Below are 19547 nucleotides of genomic sequence, written 5' to 3'. Positions count from 1 at the left end.
TATGATTCATATACAGTAGAAGTTCAACTTTGGGACATAAAAACAAAGATTACAGATTGTATTTCCAAGATAGACATCATATAGCTAGATACAATTAAGGATACTCTAATTTAATAACATAAATTTGAATATTCTTAATTTTAGCACCATAGAAGTATTTAGTTATTGAAATGAAGGAATCCATTCTGAACATAATATATAAACATACATTATAATGAGAGGGATTTTAAATGATTCACCTTTGAAATTGATCTTATCTTTCAAATGTTAATAAATGTTTGATTTTTTTTTTCATTTAAATTTTGCAGTGGATGTGATATCACGGTTTACAGTTTATATGTATAAAAGATCACCTGTTAAAAACATGAATAATCCTCTAAAATGTGAGGGTTTTGTTCTGATAATTTGGTATTTTGGCGTGATCTCTTACACCATAGAAATAAATGGGAATGGGTTGGGAACGTCTTACCTGAGACACTGCTGCTGTCTTCATGTCATACTATAGGTTTGTCTACACCACACTACATGCTTTTTTCAGCGATGTATAAAGGTCTTAAACCAGTTGCCCTCATAACACAGGTATAAATAACAAGGAGACATGGCTAGGGTACGTAGAATACAGACATGCCTAAAGGCAATGTTCCCTCTAATCTTTTCCATCCATGTGTGAAATAAACTTCTAAATGCAGCAAGGCATGTGCAAATGTGCACCTCCAGTAGAAACAAAAACTAGCTATGAGCACACTGCTACTCAACTGGGTGGCATTTTAATCTCTCCTGAGTGGGCAAACAGGTACCCACCTTATAGGGAACAGTGCCTGGACGGGGTGACTATGTACCCGAGTACATATCCTGCACAGCTCTCTACTTGCCCAAGCCATGCTTCCTCACCTTCCCTGTTATATTTAGATGTTTAGTGTCCTGTTACCTCCCTGCAGCAGGAGGCTTTCCCTGCCACAGGAAGAGACTCTAGCAGAGATCAGTTGTGGTCTTTAGGACCATGGAGCTTTGATCCTGTATCAGATTATGGGTCACTTGTCTACAGATGCAAAAAATGCCTAAACTTTATATGAGATCTAAACCACTTTCAAATAGCAGTGCCTAATATGATGTTAAATGATCATATGAACAAATGTTATTGAAATCACATGCTAATTTTGAGCAATAATATAGTGTGTGGACTAAAACCAGCATAATAATATACAGTATTTGTAATGGGAACATGCATGGAAAGGTTCAGATTAATATGATATTTTTCAATAAGTTTTATTCTATCCAAGCAGGGTTTTATCATGGCCATTATTATGTAGCCTTATATAGCTATAACTATAGCATTCATGGTTGTAAACATTTTAACTATTTTATTATACTTTTAATATACGTTACAAAATACATAATACACATAATATTTGAATATTTGATATATTATCAATATTTGGGTAATTTCAGATTGGTTTGTACAATATGTAAATGTGTACTTGTGTATGGCGTTATTTTGTAGTACAAAAACCTAAACATGATATAATATAGTATTTGATGATATTACATGAACCCACTTGATGTTCAAATAATTAATATCAGCTTTTATTTACGTGCTTAGGAGAGTATTATGCATGTTAGAAGAGAAAGGTCTGAGTAACTTTGTTAGGGCCAAATGCTGTTATTAGTTCACTGATCAAGTTACAGAATGGTACATCAGGAAGGTTTTCAGTGGTCCAGAGACTTCCAGCAAAGTCACTTTCAGTTGCTTTTAAATTACTTAAATTACCAAGAAAACTCCAGATTCAATTATATGTATCATCTACAAGTGTCTTTGGTCAGGGAGGGTCTCTGAATGTAAATTTGGGCTGTCAGTTTTGAGAATCATAGCATTATAAGTTTGGAAGAGACCGCAGAAGTAGGGATGTAATAGTGTAGTCAATTAACCGATAAGCAAAAGCTATAGGTTAATGCTATAGACTACACGCATTTCCCTCCCCCTCTTCCCCACCAGTACATTTTTTAACAGGCTGGCCAGCAGCCCGGCTCAGTCCTGGCTCACACTGAGTCTGGGATCTACCTCTGCTACAGCTCTGCATTTAAAATGTATTAGGAGCTGGGTGGGCAGGCAGCCTGGCTCAATTCTAGCTCACTCTGGGTCTGGGAACTCAGACTCACCTAGACAGGGGCTACCACCACCCCACACTCCTTCCTCTTTATCAGAGGTAGCAGCGCGGGGTAACAGGCAGACGGTCCATGAGGGAAGTTGGTTTTTAAACTGGCTCCCCTTGCGGATCAGCTCCCACTTGGCACCCTACTCTGCTGTCTCTGATACAGAGGCAGTAGCAGAGTGGCAGAGGGCTCGCTCCTCTGGAGTGAGGCCAGAACACACGGGCTGCCAGCCCTGCCCCCAGGGACTATAGAATTGTCGACTACCTGTTAAGAATTCATGAGGTTAATCGACTATTCAATTAACCGATATTTAAAATCTCTACTCAGGAGGTCGAGTCCAACACCCTGTCTAAAGCTGAATCTTTGACAGATTCTGCTTTTTTATACTTCTATTTCCATTACAGATTTTAATACAGTAGTTTTTTCCCCTGCTATTTTGAACAGCCCTAAATAAAATATAGCAGATTAGTTTTCTTGGTAAATTGGACATTGTACATTGAAACTATATGTGCTCTTAAGATACTCTATGCATTCTGTTTAGAAAATTCATGCTCAATGTACCTTATTCTTGGAAGTTGAAAAGCAGCTATTGATTATTGATTATCATGGTGAAAGATTTAGAACTCTATCGCAAGATATTAGAATTTGAAAATTTTGGCCATTCTAATTATTATGTAGTAGGTAACCTTTTCTCACTGCTCCAGCTGCCCTTAAGCAGAATTGAAGCCAAGTTAGTTTTAAAAACTTAAAACAAATCAAATGATTAAATAGTCTTCTTTTTTACCCAGTAACAGCTTTACTTTTATATAGATCTGTTCTTGTGGACCAAGCAATGTGTACCCCTCTTAAAGGTTTTAACACTAATGGTGTTCCTGCTTCCCAACATTTACTGTAATTATAGATCATAAGAATGGCCATACTGGATCAGACCAAAGGTCCCTCTAGCCCAGTGCCCTGTCATCTGACAGTGACCATTGCATGGTTCCCCCAGAGGGAAGAAACAACAGATAAACCTCAAGTGATCCATCCTCTGTCATGCATTCTCAGCTTCTGGCAAACAGAAGCTAAGGACACCATGTCTTGCTAATAGCAACTGATGGACCTCTCCCCCATGAATTTATCTAGCTGTTTTTCATACCTGTTACAGTCTTGACATTCACAACATCATCTGGAAAGGAGTTCCACCGATTGACTGTGTGTTGTGTGAAAAAATACTTCCTCTTGTTTGTTTTTATACCTGCTGCCTATAAATGTCATTTGGTGATACCTAATTCTTGTGTTATGAGGGAGTTGGGTCTGTTCAGTCTGCAGAAGCAAAGAGTGAGGGGGGATTTGATAGCAGCCTTCAACTTCCTTGAAGGTAGGTTCCAAAGAGGATGGAGAAAGACTATTCTCAGTAGTGACAGATGGCAGAACACGGAGCAATGGTCTCAAGTTGTGGTGGGAGAGGTCCAGGTTCGATATTAGGAAAAACTATTTCAGTAGGAGGATGGTGAAGCACTGGAATGGGTTACCTAGGGAAGTAGTGGAGTGTCTATCCCTAGAGGTGTTTGTCTGGGCTTGACAAAGCCCTGGCTGGGTTGATTTAGTTGGGATTGGTCCTGCCTAGAGCAGGGGGCTGGACTTGATGACCTTCTGAGGTCTCTTCCAGTTCTATGATTCTATGAAATAACACTTCCCTATTTCGTTTCTTTACACGAGTCATGATTTTATAGATCTCTGTCATAACCCACTTTAGTCATCTGTTTTCCAAGCAGAAAAATCCCAATCTTATTAATATCTCTTCATATAGCAGCTATTCCATACCACTAGTCCTCTTGGTTGCTTTTTTCTGAACCTTTTACAATTCCAACATATCTTTTTTGAAATTGGGCAACCACATCTGAATGCAGTATTTAAGGTGTATCATAGAATCATAGGACTGGAAGGGGCCTTGAGAGTACATCAAATCCAGTCCCCTGCCCTCATGGCAGGAGTAAGCACCATTTGGACCATCCCTGACAGGTGTTTATCTAACCTGCTCTTAAAAATCTCCAATGATAGAGATTCCACGACCTCTCTATTTATTGCACAGATGTGACACATTATGCATGTAAATACAAGACAGAGAATGATGAAAAGAGTAGGGAGCACAAGGAAACCTGATCTACCATTAATAAAAACATTGCTGTGCTGAGTCATCTTATTCCATACTGGCTGCAGGAGTGAGGCCTTAGAAGGAAAACATGGAGTCAAGTTCTTCATCAACATGCTAAGGATCACATTTATGTCAGTTTCCCTTCATGCATGTGCATTCTTCAGTTCCCTTTTTTATCCTGAGTATCTTTGAATAAGACTGAGTTTAACTGTAGCTCTCTGTAGAAGACTATAGCTAATGCGTAAGCTCACTTGTGACAATGTTGTCTCTGCTTACATTCATACTGAAATGTGACAAGTTGTCATACTATGTTGTTCACTGCATAAGGACTTGTCAGATCAAGACCAGTGTTAAAAATTAATTAGTCTTGGGCTAGCTGATTAATAATAATTCTCTGTGAACCCTGAATGAAGAACTTATGTAAAGGGGAGGAAGGAAATTTGTCAGATCAAGTACACCATAAAGGCTAGTTATATCCAAATCTTCTTTTAAGGACTGTAAAATAGACTAATAATAAAACAGACCCAAGGATAAAACTTGATTCTGCATAAGGAGAATATTGCAATCTAATTCTCTCAAATCAGGCTTCTTGGAACATCAGTTTACAGAGTATATTTGTCATTGCTGGATGTGAGAACTATTTACAACTCCCTTGCTAATGTAATATGAAAATAGAATGTGACATCAATACAGCAGTTATGTTGTTGCTATTGAATCTTATCTTAAAACAGAAGTGTTTAGATCCTTGTCAGTGTCTAATGATTCTAGACTGTGAATTACAAGCTATAACAGTGGTATACGGTAAAAATGTAGAATTTTGTCCAAGAAAATAGCAAATGTCAGATCACAGAAAGGCAAGGGAAGTATGCTGGTTTTTCAGTTTTATTACAGTAATTAAGATAATGTCTGTTTTGGCAGCTGGATGGCAAATTGGATATAAGCAGTTTGCTAGAGTACTGATTGTTCTGCTCTCCTTTGCCAAGACAGAGCAGATTCAGCAAGTAATGTAAACTACATGCAAATAACTAAAGCTTACTTAGAAGTAAAGAGACTAAAAGCAATCATGATTTTACATACCATATAATAAAGTGAGGCCTACCTTTATTATGTTAATTATAGCATGTATAGAAGTTTTTTGTGCTTATTTATTGTTTTAATTTAAAAAATGTTGTTGACCTGTACATCCTAACATGAAAAGACAGATTACCTCCTCACAGATCTTTCTGAAAGTTATTTCTTCATTTGAATACTGTAACTACAAACATTAAAATATATCTCCCACAAAGACTCATTACTCCTTTGTAGATCAGTTAAAATGTTTAAATATACTTTTTTTTTTATAAATGTCTGTGCTACAGAGCAGTAATAGCAATACAGGTTGAAACTCTCTTAACCGGGATTCTCTGGTCCAGCAGCATCCATGGTCCGGCATGGAAGTTGCAGGACCAGAAAGTCCAGGTGGAAGGGGCCAGTGGCATGGATCACTGCAGGGCTGGTAGGGCAGTGGGCCACACAGAGCAAGCTGATGGCAGGGCCACCCAGTGTGTGGTAGCAAGGCTGCCCAGCAGGGTTGGGAGATCCAGCATGAGGCTGCCGTGATAGGTCACTGGGGCTGGGAACCGTGCTGCACGGCTACCCAGCAGGTCCCGGAGCCCTGGTATGTGACTGCCCTATGTTTACTGGAGCCCCAGCATGGCGCATGTGGCTGCCCTGTGGGTCCCAGCATGGTGCACACAGCTGCTCTGCGGGTCCTGGAGCCATAACTGGCAAAAGATGTGAAGGGTAACAAGAAAGGTTTGTACAGGCATGTTAGCAAGAAGGTGGTGATCAGAGAGGGTGTGGAGCCCCTACTGGATGAAGGAGGTAACCTAGTGACAGATGATGTGGGGAAAGCTGAAGTACTCAATGCTTCCTTTGCCTCTGTATTCACGGACAGGGTCGGCTGCTGGACTAATGCGCTAAGTGACACAAGATGGGATGAAGATGGACAGCCCTTGGTGGGTAAAGAACAAGTTAGGAACTATTTAGAAAAGCTAAACATACACAAATCCACGAGTCTGGAATTAATGCATCCGAGGGTACTGATGGAGTTGGCAGATGTAATTGAGGAGCCTTTGGCCATTATCTTTGAAAAGTCATGGAGATTAGGAGAGATGCCGGATGATTGGAAAAAGACGAATGTAGTGCCCATCTTCAAAAAAGGGAAGAATGATGATCCAGGGAACTATAGGCTGGTCAGTCTTACCTCAGTTCCTGGAAAAAATCATGGAAGGGATACTTAAGGAGTCCATTTTGAGGCACTTGGAAGAGAGGAAAGTTATCAGAAATAGACAGCATGGATTCACAAAAGTCAAGTTGTTTCTGACCAATCTCATTAGCTTCTATGATGAGCTAACTGGCTCTGTGGACATGGGAAAGTCAGTGGATGTGATATACCTTGACTTTAGCAAGGCTTTTGATATGTACTCCCGCAATATTCTTGCCAGCAAGATAAGGGAATGTGGATGGGATAAATGGATGGTAGGATGGATAGAAAGATGGCTAGAAGGCCGGGCCCAGCGGGTAGTGATCAGCGGCTCGATATCAGGATGGTGGTCGGTTTCTAGCGGAGTGCCTCAAGATTCAGTTCTAGAACCAGTTTTGTTCAACATCTTTATTAATAACCTGGATGAGGGGATGGATTGCACCCTCAGCAAGTTTGAAGATGACACTAAGCTAGGGGGAGAGGTAGATACGCTTGAGGGCAGAGATAGGGTCCAGAGTGACTTAGACAAATTGGAGGATTAGGCCACAAGAAATCTGATGAGGTTCAACAAGGACAAGTGTAGAGTCCTGCACTTGGGACAGAAGAATCCCAAGCATAGTTACAGGCTGGGGACCAACCAGCTAAGTAGTAGTTATGCAGAAAAGGACCTGGGGGTTACAGTGGATGAGAAGCTGGAGATGAGTGAACAGTGTGCCCTTGTAGCCAAGAAGGCTAATGGCATATTAGGGTGCATTAGGAGGAGCATTGCCAGCAGATCCAGAGATGTGATTGTTCCTCTTTATTCAGCTCTGGTGAGGCCAGATCTGGAATATTGTGTCCAGTTCTGGGCCCCCCACTACAAAAAGGATGTGGACACATTGGAGAGGGTCCAGCAGAGGGCAACCAAAATGATTAGGGGGCTGGAGCATATGACTTATGAGGAAAGGCTCAGGGCGTTGGGTCTATTTAGTCTGCAGAAGCAAAGAGTGAGGGGGGATTTGATAGCAGCCTTCAACTTCCCGAAGGGAGGTTCCAAAGAGAATGGAGAGAGGCTGTTCTCAGTAGTGACAGATGTCAGAACAAGGAGCAATGGTCTCAAGTTGTGCTGAGAGAGGTCCAGGTTGGATATTAGGAAAAACTATTTCCCTAGGAGGGTGGTGAAGCACTGGAATGGGTTACCTAGGGAAGTAGTGGAGTGTCTATCCCTAGAGGTGTTTTAAGTCTCGGCTTGACAAAGCCCTGGCCAGGTTGATTTAGTTGGGATTGGTCCTGCCTAGCGCAGGGGGCTGGACTTGATGACCTTCTGAGGTCTCTTCCAACTCTATGGTTCCATGATTCTATGAACTGTGTCAGTTGCCCAGTGGGGACAGCAGGAGGTGGGGAGCCAGCTGGGTGGCCAGCAGGCAGGCCAGAGGACCCGTGGCAGGGTTCCAGAAATGACCTCCCCTGGTCCTGCAAAATCCCGCATCCAGAACTGGTCAAGTCCCCAGGGTGCTGGACCAGGGAGGTCCCACCTGTTTTATTGCTATATGAGTATTCTGTTCCCTAATAATAATTCCTGTTATGGTTCTATAGGTAACTTTTGTTAGTTTTGACAGATAATCTGTTTTAAAGGCAATAGTTGTTAACCTGTAAAGAGATTATCATGAGATTAGCATAAGTAGTATGCAGTATGAACATAATTAATTGTTTACCTTAGTTTTTATAAGCGTCTCTTCCAGTAATCTAAATTCTGTGGTTATTCATTGATCCCCTTAAGGGAGAGTTTGAACTCTAATGGGCACCAGATTTTCATAACAGTAGTGCAGACACCCTGGCTTTTCTTAAATTAAAAAAGAAAAGCACCCATTTTAGGAACTGTGGCTAAAATTCAAATACTCACCTGATTTTTCATCCTAATTATAGCTAAGAGATTGGCCCTTAATTATTACATTATGGTAGCCATTCTTCCAGACCCATAAAAAGAGTGAATCTCCTTCAAACAGGCCATTCAAACAAAAAGATACCAGGGCAAAACCAGAGAGTAAAAACAAGCATAATAAAAGTACCTTTTCCCACAAATATAGGACTGCTTGTAGAATAAGGGCTCTTCAGTGTGAGTAAAAAAATCTGAATCTGGCCCTTTGTGTGGGAACTGACATGAAGTTATTTGCATTTTTATTTCTGAAGTTCAACAACACTTTTATTCAGAACTTTAATTTTAACTAGCAGTGTAGGATATGCAACCTTAAATTGTCAAAATGTGATACTGATGATTGGAACCATTAGTGCAAAAATTGTGGATATTGTAATTTTAGTGAGTAGGAAGGGAAAGATACAAATGACTTGCACAAATAACCTTTCCTCAAAGAGGTTGTGTGTGTTTGCAGAACCCTCATTTTCAAGTGCTTTCTGTTATATGTACTTACTTCAAACCTAAAATAACTATGGCAAAATTGTACATTCTGCCCATATGGTTTTTAAAATTTTATTCTGTTGCTTGACAGTTACCATTGAGTTTTCCATTAGACTTCTCAATGTTTGAAAGAGAATCAAAAGATTTTTGAAAACTTCTTCTATGTAAGAGATTCACTGTTCTACTAGGTTGAACAAAATCACTCGAAGCAGCATATACAGAAGTTCTTATTTTATTTTCCTTCTTCACATATCCTTTTTTTCTATTTTAAGCTCACAACTGGTATGAATATGGTCTTTTATATTTTTATTGTAAACATTTAGAGTTAAAGTGATTATAATTGGCAGTTAAAACCAACAGGAGCCAGTGGCCTGTTCGTGTACAAATTATCTGCAATACAGGCAAAATAAAACATAAACATTTCCAACAGTTCCTTTAGTTCCACATTAGTTTTCTAAAGCCAAATACAGCAGACAGAGGGGGTTTTTCACTGTTATGTCCAGTGGCATAGTTGCAAAATGCTGAAAAAATGCTTGAGTTTTTTACATCTGACTTCTTTTAACATATATTTCTGATTGATTGCAAAAGAATTGTATCCAGCTAAATAAGCTTTATCATATTGATTTGTTTAGAATTATTAATGGGATGGGAGATTAAAATAAGTTAATATTAACCTCAGGTAAAATTGATCAATCTTTTCATTACAAATAGTTCCAGAAATTACTCTGAAAGTAGCATACTCAGAATTCAATTTTAGGTTATATCGTTGTGATGAATAGATTTAATCTTTATTCTTCTATTTTTATACCATAGAAAATCCTAAATCTTATCATTAAAATTAAGAAATGCTAATTAGTGAAAGCAAATATATTATACTTTGAAGGAAAGAAAAGTATTTAAGTGACTTAAGTGTTAATAATATATCTAAGTAACTAAATAATCTAGTACATAAAAATTAATTGCATAACACAAATAAACCCCATTATGCTTGTAACATGAATGTTAGTCCTTCCCTTCCGGAATAGAAAAGGCACCACACAATTTCCAAAAACAGAGAATTCCAACTGAAATTAGAGTCTTTGACCAACAGTTAATCTTTGAAGACATCTTTCTTATAGCAAAACATAGACCGTATTTGAAACAACTGCTCCAACCTGGCTGCTGGAATAACATTAATGGCCTTGGCATTTCCCTCTTCTTCCCCCTTCCCTCCACTCCCAAAGAACAGAAAATTTTCCAAGCAATGAATCTGCAGGCTGTGCCTTCACCCAGCACCTAAAACAGGGATGGGGAACTTTTTTGGTTTGGGGGCTGCTGACCCACAGGAAAATCAGTTGGGGGCTGCATACAAGTGAGAAGCAACCAAATGCTTATTAACATGGCCCTCAGGGGGGAACCCCCCAAACCTCAGGGGCTGGATCCAGGTAAGCTGGGGGCCAATCCAGCCCCAGGGCCTTAGGTTCCCCACCCCTGACCTAAAGCATGACTTCTCTCAGCCACCCAAAGAGCTATGCAGATGTTGTGTTTCTACAAGGTAGAAGATTTACTCCTATGCTCTAGTTCCCAACATTTCCTCCACAAGAGACGTATACTACTTCGTTTCTAAAAATAAAAACAATTAATAGTCCTGCGGTACCTTAGAGACAACAAAAAATGTAGACTGTATCATGAGCTTTCGTGGACACAACCCACTCAGATGAATGGAGTGCGGGGTCCAGGGTACAAATACATAGCAGAAAAAGAGAAGGGATGGAAAAGAGAAGGAAAAGCATATTGTCAATTTGAGTGTCTGTGCTAAATGAGGCTAATAGAGTGGTCTGTAAGTATCCCGTGCTTAGCTTTTTATGTCGTTAGGATGTGGAATGCCGTGCTCCATCCAGTTCAGGTCTTTGTTCAGACTTTTATTACAGGTGTCAAATATGTAAATGAAACTGAGTTCTTCAGTTTCTCTCTCCAACTGGTTTTTGAAATTGTTTTGTAAAAGTATTGTCACTCTTAGACCTATTAGTGAGTGCCCAGGCAAGTTAAAATGTTCCCCAGTAACTGTCCAGTTTGGTCAATATACATGGCAGTGGGGCACTGCTGGCAAGTGATGGCATAGATCACATTAGTGGATGTGAGCCTCTGCGGTAGTAATTTATGTGGGTAGGTCCTATGATGATGATGTTTGTATAGATGTGTGGGCAGAGTTGGCACTGGAGTTGATTGCAGGGGTGGGTTCCTGGATGAGTATGATGGAGGTGTGCTGAGGGATTGCTGGAAAGAATTGGTTTCAGGTTAGGGGGTTGTCTGTAGGCAAGGATTGTCCTGTCTCCACCTACATCTCCCAAAGTGCTCCTTTTATTTAATCCTTAAGTCCAGGGTTAAGAAGAACAAGGAAATGAATCCCAAAGTGTTGGCTATGGAACATTCCCTGCAAACACCCTCTGAGACTGATCAGGAGATGACCCCTCCACACATCTGTCCCTGAACAGATCCAGTACCCCATCAACCTCAGGACATGCTTCTCCTAAGAAAGGAAAGCCTTTGGAGCACTCTGGGAAGACTACCAAAAAGAGGAGCACAGACTATATCTAAGTAGCCAGCTCCAAAAAAGTCCAGATCTCCATCAAGATCCTCCCTTTCTGAGGGTACCATTGAGGCCATGTACACTTTTCTGCCAGTACCAGCAGGTGTATGAAGACCCAGAGCTCGAAGGAGAGGAAACACAACTCCAGTAGGACGCCTGTACCCTCTGCTAGTAGAAAGAGAAAACACAGGGTACAATCAATCTTGGCCCCATTATCAGCACCAAAGGATCCCATTCAGCTGTTGGTGCCTTGCACCTGCGCCCAACTATTGGTGCCAGTGTAAGCAGCTGAGCCTGGGAAAGACAAGAGAAAGCATCAGCATCTAACAAAGACTCATCAATACTGGTACCATTGGCTCCAGCCATGGCAACCAGTTACAGTGTATATACCAGGGTCCTTTCTGGTACTGCAGAAGTTCACATACTCAAGGGAACTCTCTCTTGGATATCTAGTCCGCATTGCTGTCAAGTACCAAGCAGTTGAGATATAGGTCTCTGATTCCACCTCATTGGTATCTTCCCCCATCCACCCCACCCCAGCATGGAAGGATGCAGAGGAAGAAAAGGGCTCCCAGTCAGTATCCTTGATTTCTGATAGGGACTGTCCTACATATGCCTTTGAGAATCTGCTCTCACACAGGGAGAACTTCAAGGCTGGTCAAGGACCATCCTTGTTTGTCCCTCGTGGACCCCCCACAGTTACCATGTTGGAACCTCAGGCTGCCTATCAGCAGTACCATCCTTTAGGGATCCTATAGGGGGTTTTACATCCTCCCTCTACTCTTCACAGCAGGAAGAGATGTTTGAGGAGCTAGAGGTTAGAGCAAATGAAGAAATCATCCTTGAGATTCCCATTGCATCATTGCTAACAGTTATGCCTCCCCCTCCTTCCATCACCAGTGGTTTCAGACAATTTCAAGACCTTGTTAGAAGGGTGGCTGACATTGCAGCTCCTTCTGGATGAGATCAAACATTCTAAATATTTTGCAGTCAGCAACACACTCCAGAGTGGCACTGCCTATTAATGAGGCTTTCTTAGCTTTCTAATAGAAATGTAGCCGTGTTAGTCTGGTGTAGCTGAAGCAAAATACAGGACTATGTAGCACTTTGAAGACTAACAAAATGGTTTATTAGATGATGAGCTTTCGTGGGCCAGACCCACTTCCTCAGATCAAGTAGTGGAAGAAAATAGTCACAACCATATATACCAAAGGATACAATTTAAAAAATGAACACATATGAAAAGGACAAATCACATTTCAGAACAGAAGGGGGATGGGGGGGGGGGAAGGTGAATGTCTGTGGGCTAATGATATTAGAGTGATAATTGGGGAAGCTATCTTTGTAATGGGTAAGATAACTAGATCCTTTGTTTAAACTCAGATGTAGAGTGTCGAATTTTAGCATGAATGACAGTTCAGAGGATTCCCTTTCAAGTGCAGATTTGAAAGGTCTTTACCCACCCAGAGAAATAAAAAAGCAAATTGAAAGAGCCAGACGAATACCTAGAAACCATCTACTTCAAGACAGACCCAAGAAAACCAACAATAGAACACCACTTGTCATCACCTATAGCCCCCAAATTAAACCTGTCCAACACATTATCAATAAACTACAGCCTATACTGGAACAGGATACTAAACTCCAAGAGGCTCTGGGAGACAGACCCATAGTCTCTTATAGACAACCACCTAACCTCAAGATGATTCTTACCAACAACCACAGGACATACCACACTAATACCAACCCTGGTACTTTCCCTTGCAACAAACCCCGTTGCCAGATTTGTCCACATATTCACTCTGCTGATACCATTATCAGAAATATAATTTATGCTATCATGTGCCGAAAGTGTCCATCCGCTATGTACATTGGACAAATGTCTCAGACACTTCGCCAAAGGATCAATGCCCACAAAACAGATATCAGACAGGATCACAAAGAAAAAACAGTTTCTTGCCATTTCAACCAGAAAGGACACAGTCTCAACGACTTAACTACCTGCTTCCTACTACAAAGACCTTTCAAATCTGCACTTGAAAGGGAATCCTCTGAACTGTTATTCATGCTAAAATTCAACACTCTACATCTGAGTTTAAACAAAGGATCTAGTTATCTTACCCATTACAAAGATAGCTTCCCCAATTATCACCTCTAATATCATTAGCCCACAGACATTCACCTTCCCCCCCCGCATCCCCCTTCTGTTCTGAAATTTGATTTGTCCTTTTCATATGTGTTCATTTTTTTAAATTGTATCCTTTGGTATATATGGTTGTGACTATTTTCTTCCGCTATTTGATCTGAGGAAGTGGGTCCGGCCCACAAAAGTTCATCATCTAATAAACCATCTTGTTAGCTTTCTAAGACAGTCTCCCAGACAACAGCCACTAGTGCAGCAATGTGAAATAGGGTGGACAAGAAGTACTACATGTCCCTTAGTGACTGCTTTTCATTTTCCCACCTTCACCTAATTCCCTTGTGATGAATGCTCTGAATTAACAGCATAGGAATAACTTTTCAACAATTATCTGCCTATGACAGGGATCAAAAGGCACTTGGATCTCTTTGAACAAAAGCCTTACTCCTCAACAAGCCTGCAGTTTCAGATCACAAACTATCAGACAGTCCTGGCCAAATATAACTATCAATTACGGCACTCATTCAGCCAGATCACAAGTGACATCTGCTGGATTTCTGAAGAATGTCCCAGTATCTAAGATATTTAGAGCCACTATTGGTCTTCAGTCTATACATTTTCAAAACATTACTCCCTGATCCATGCCATTAAATCTGATGCAGCATTTGCCTCTGCTCTTCTGTCTTCATCTTTGTATACTGCTCTGAAACTCCCTCCTTCTTCTAGGAATACTACTTGGAAGTCCCCTCCAATGGAGCATGCATAGAGATACTGCTTGAAGTACTCATCCTGTACAATAACTATTTCTTTGAGGTTTGTGTCCCTCTCGATGCGCCATCATCCACTCTCCTTGCCCTCTTCTTCATTTGTTACCTAGAAAATGACTGAGTAGAGAATAGGGATGTTAAAAACTAGTCAACCATCCAATAAGCAAATGCTTATCGAATAGTCAGTCAACTAGTTGATTCCCCCCACCCCCTTGTTGCTTCTATCCAATAGAGGCAGCAAAGAGGGAGAGAGGGTGTACTTGTAAGCAGCAGCCTGCACAGCTGAGCCCGGGCTCAGCTGTGTGGCACTACACACATGGAGCCCAGAGTCAGCTGGGAAGTCCCCATCTGATCCCAGGTTCCAGCACAGCATTTCCGTGAAACCAGCTGATACCAGGTTCTAGGGAAATGCTGCACTGGAGCCCCAGATCAGCTGGGGAGTCCACAGCTGACCCCAGGCTCCACACGTGCAGAGCCACACAGTTGATCCTGGGATTATCTCTGCGGGTGTTGCGCGTGGAGCCTGGGGTCAACTGGGGAATTCCCAGCTGATCCCAAGTTCTGTGGAAATGCTGTGCTGGAGCCCAGGATCATCTGGAGAGTCTCCAGCTGACCCCAGCTCTGCATAGCATTTCAAAGTGGCAGCTCAGCATGGATCCCGAGGTCAGCTGGGGACTCTTGTACATTTCAAAGCTGGCACCTGTGTGCAGCCCGGAGTCAGTGGGCTTCCCACTGGCCCCAGGCTGCACGCATAGTTCCTCCCAGCAGGGGCTCTTGTACGTTTCAAAGGAAGAATGCGGAAGGGCCTATCGACTAGTTGAGTAGTTGATGGAAGTTCCATCAACTACTGAACTAGTCAATTAACCACTAGTTAACATCCTTAGTAGAAAAGGAGCTTAAGGTGGTTTGCTCATGCACCCTGATAGGTGTGCCACAAGGTGTGTGTACAAGCCAATCAAGCAGTGATGGTAGAAATCAGCAGATAAGGGTACAAGAGACATGTGTGCCCCTCGGATGGAGCACTCATAGAGACTATTACTGCACAGGATGAATAACATTTCCTTCCCTGGCTGACTTGACTTCAGTCAGCTAAGAAATAATATTTAAGGATTAAGCACTAAGCAAGGCTTCCTCTTTGGCAGTTTCAGAAGTCAGCTAGAGCAATGAAGAAAATGGTCCTCTGACTCCAAGTTTACCTGGAAAGCAAAACCAGTCCCTCTCCCTACCCAGTGCCACACTGGGAAATCATTCCAAAGCTAGGTTCAAGTGACTACTACTACAGGCTTCACTGCTCCCATTGGAAAGAGGCTGTCCTAAGAATTGGAACTAGCAGGGTGCAGGAGGTGGCTAGCTCATTTGCATTAACTCCTTTATGAAATCTTTATCACAGGTTTCAAAGTACAAGTGCTAGCCACTGACACAAAGATTTAGCTTCTGTATTATACTGAACTTTCCAGGGTCAGCCTCCTATAAGGCCAGAATCTGCTGGATAGACTCTTAAGAGAGTCAATCAGCCTGTTGGTGTAAAGCAACCTGCTCTTGTTGATCAGCAAAATCTGTTCTGTGCTCATATTACAATTCAGCGTTTCTTTCCATTTAAACCAAATGTTCAGACTACCTACACCCTAAACAGTCCTGAAATTTCACATGCCGCATCTCATTCCATGCTACAAACAATTAGAAAAGGAGTTGTATGTTCTGGAGAGGGATTCTGCCTCCCACAGTCCCACTATGCTGTTGTGGCAATATACAGAGGTTGTAAATGCCCCTTGCAATCTCTTATGTTGCTGGGGGAGAATCTCTGTAGAGCAGGGGTGGGCAATAAAGTAATGGCAGCCCACGGAGTTAGTCCCTGGTGGACTGCTGCCACTATGTTTACCTGCGCCTCCGCAGGTATTGGAGGATTGCAGCTCTGTTTGGCAGCAAAAAACAATTCGCAGCCTGTATAAGCAGCGGGAAGTGTCATGGAGCAGGATGCCAATTCCCGACACTTGCATTGTCTGCGATCCTCTGATACCTGTGGAGGCGCAGGTAAACATGGAGTTGTGGGCCCACCAGGGACTAACCCTGTAGACCAGCTCTGGCCACCGGCCCGAATTTGCCCACGCCTGCTATAGAGAGAACTACAGAGATTTGGGTTGCAGAACTGTATTAGCTGCGTGCGGGAGGTTTCCATATTTGTGGTTCATGTTGGTCCCTGATCAACCAATAATCAGAGTGCTCATCTTTGTCTTTTTTTTCTCACCAGGCTGTGCCTCTGTGTGCTGCATCTACTGAAAGCACAGCTCATAATTGCAACCCTAGTGTAAAAAAAAAAGTCCGTATTTTCTTCAGGACAGGCTACAGGGATTTTTTTTCTTGTTTTCCCCCCACCTTTCCTTCATGTACAGCTATAGCCTGAGATGCATTCATGAAGAGCTGTTTGTGTATGTGTACAGAGCAATGTCTGAAATTATTTTAAAATATTTATAAATGGAAGTTCAAAAGGTACTGACTTGGGTCATAGATGGAGAAAATGTGAAGGGGGCAGGCAGGATGGAAAAGAAGGTGATGAAAAAGGAGAGAAATGGATTGGCAGGAAATGGACTGGTTGTCATGGAATAATGCTGCTTAGTCTTGAATGAGTTCTTTTAGAAAGGAGTAAGGAGGTGATTTATGTGCCTAAGAGAGAAGGTACACTGAACTGATCATGCCACCGGGAATAAAGGAGAAATTCAAGGGACTAGGAACCATGGAAGGGGTGAAGGGAAATGAATGAAATTTGTAGAGTGGTGCAAAGGACTTGAGAAGGAAACATGGAATCAGAAGATCACACAGAAAGAACAAGGGTAAGGGATGAGGCCAGCACGTCTGTTGACCTTATCTTGCCTTGTTATTTACACCAGGAATCCAACTAGTTATACCCAGCCATATAATCTATCATCACTCACTATCACTGTACCTGACTTCTGCTGTCCACCCAAACCTAGCATTGCCCCATAAAATATGCAAATGTATACACAAAGGTCAAACTAAAAAATGTTTAGCAACTGAAACCCATTTCCTAGTCAAAAGTTCCATTTCCAGTATTCCATCCTGTAAGATTTACCCTGAGTTGCTCAGGTCCTTAACTCAAATAAACGTTTTTCTTCATTTAAATCATTGCTCTGGGGTGGGACTGGGGTTGAAGTTGCCCCGGGAAGAGAAGACAACCTCAGCCCTCTCTCACTGGAGCAGCTTGGGACCAAGTGAGGAGCGCCTGTCCATGGTTGCTGCAGTTGCTGGGGGCACAGTCAGGAGAGGGGATCATGTCCCCATCTGGGGGACAGACAGACAGGCACGCAAACTCTCTCTAAAGTACAGCTGACTCTTTTTCTACTCCTGTGTCATGGACTCCCAGGTCATGCTGACATTGAGCCATACAATACCCAGGAGGAACCCCCTCTAGTGTGACAGCCCCTTCTTGGCAAGTCCATTCTCCCTTGGGGGTTATCCCCTCTGTGTCCTAGGACCCCATCTCTCTGGCCTTCAGCTCACATGTTTCTGCTGTGGGTCCCCTCAGGGAATCCACTCACTCTGGACTCCTGGAGTGTCCACTCCCAGAGGGAATAGTGCAGTCTTGTTCTCCAGACCACAGTGACACTCAGCCAGCATAAAACAGGAAGGTTTATTGAGCATTGACCACAGCAAAGGAACTCTCAGGACTGTAGACCTGACCTCCCTCAGCCTGAATCTCTCCTGTAGCCATATGGGCTCTCCCTGTTGACTCTGCCCAGTCCAGGAAAAAAACCTTTCTCCAGGCTCCAATATTCCCCTCTAGCAGCTCCTCCTCTCCTCTGTTCTTTGTCTTTTGTCCAGGTAAACAGTGGTGAGGAGTCCTGTGGCACCTTATAGACTAACTGAAGTGTTGGAGCATAAGCTTTCATGGGCAAAGACCCATTTGGTCAGATGCATGTAGTGGAAATTTCGAGAGGCAGGTATAAATATGCAGGCCAGAATCAGGCTGGAGATGACGAAGTGGATCCAATCAGGGAGGATGAGGCCCATTTCTAGTAGCTGGGTTGCCTGGAGCCCTCTCTTCTCTGCCTCTCCTGTCCTCTCCTCTAACCTTTGTTCCCCCCGGCTGGAACCAGATGGGCAGTTCACCAGGGTTCTCTCATCACAGCCCAATGTCCTCTGACTGGCCAGAACCAGGTGTGTCATCTCAGCTAGGTCTCTCAGTCATCTGGTTGCTGGGATCCCGGTTGCTGGGATCTCCAGTTTTGTGCTGTTCCCTGTAACAACAAACTCCTTAGAATTATAGAATCCTAGGGTTGGAAGACACCTCAGGAGGTCATTAAGTCCAACCCCAGCCCAAAGCTGAACCAACCCCAGCCAGGGCTTTGTCAAGCCGAAACTTAAAAAAGAGATGGAGATTCCACCCCCTCCCTAGGTAACCCATTCCAGTGCTTCCCCACACTCCTAGTAAAGTAGTTTTTCCTAATATCCAACCTAAACCTCCCCCACTGCAACTTGAGACCATTGCTCCTTGTTCTGTCAACTGTCATCACTGAGAACAGCCTCTCTCCACTCTCTTTGGAACCTCCCTTCAAGTAGTTAAAGGCTGTCAACCCCTCCCCCACACACACACACACTTCTGTAAACTAAATAAGCCCAAATCCCTCAGCTTCTCCTCATAAGTCATGTACTTCAGCCCCCTAATCATTTTTGTTGCCATCTGTCAGACCTTCTCCAGTATGTCTATATTCCTTTCTTAATGGGGGAGCCCCAGAATTGGACACAGTACTCCAGATATGGTCTCACTAGTGACGAATAAAGGGGAATAATGACTTCTCTAGATCTGCTGGCAATGCTTTTCCTAATGCAACCTAATATGTTGTTAGCTTTCTTGGCTACGAGGGCACACAGTTTACTCATATCCAGCTTCTCATCCACTATAATCCCCAGGTCTTTTTCTGACAAACTGCTGCTTAGCTAATCAGTCCCCAGCCTGTAACAGTGCTTGGGATTATTCCGTCCGTAGTGCAAGATATCTGTCTCTCCCCCTTGCATCACCTCATCCAGGTCATTAATAAAGATGTTGAACAAAACCGACCGCAGAACCAAACCCTGGGGCACTCAGCTTGATACCGACCACCAACTAGACATTGAGCCATCCACACTT

The 19547-nt window shown here is 42.5% G+C and overlaps 1 protein-coding gene across 10 annotated transcripts in view; it reads left to right on the top strand.

The window, feature by feature from the left end:
* The window catches only part of SCAPER (S-phase cyclin A associated protein in the ER), a 406333-nt gene that overhangs the window by 333511 nt on the left and 53275 nt on the right, over positions 1-19547 (top strand). The window contains exon 28 of one of the 10 annotated variants that reach the window (XM_075897373.1): positions 6225-6285. The exons of the other annotated variants lie outside the window; for them this stretch is intronic. Coding sequence (XP_075753488.1) covers positions 6225-6285 — 61 coding nt within the window. The remainder of the gene's footprint in view (positions 1-6224; positions 6286-19547) is intronic. 10 annotated transcript variants of the gene reach the window in all.

This window comes from Pelodiscus sinensis, chromosome 14, assembly GCF_049634645.1.
Source record: "Pelodiscus sinensis isolate JC-2024 chromosome 14, ASM4963464v1, whole genome shotgun sequence".
In the NCBI taxonomy this organism is placed as follows: domain Eukaryota; kingdom Metazoa; phylum Chordata; order Testudines; family Trionychidae; genus Pelodiscus; species Pelodiscus sinensis.
Note: the sequence above shows the minus strand (reverse complement) of the source record. Positions and strands in the feature narration are given on the sequence as shown.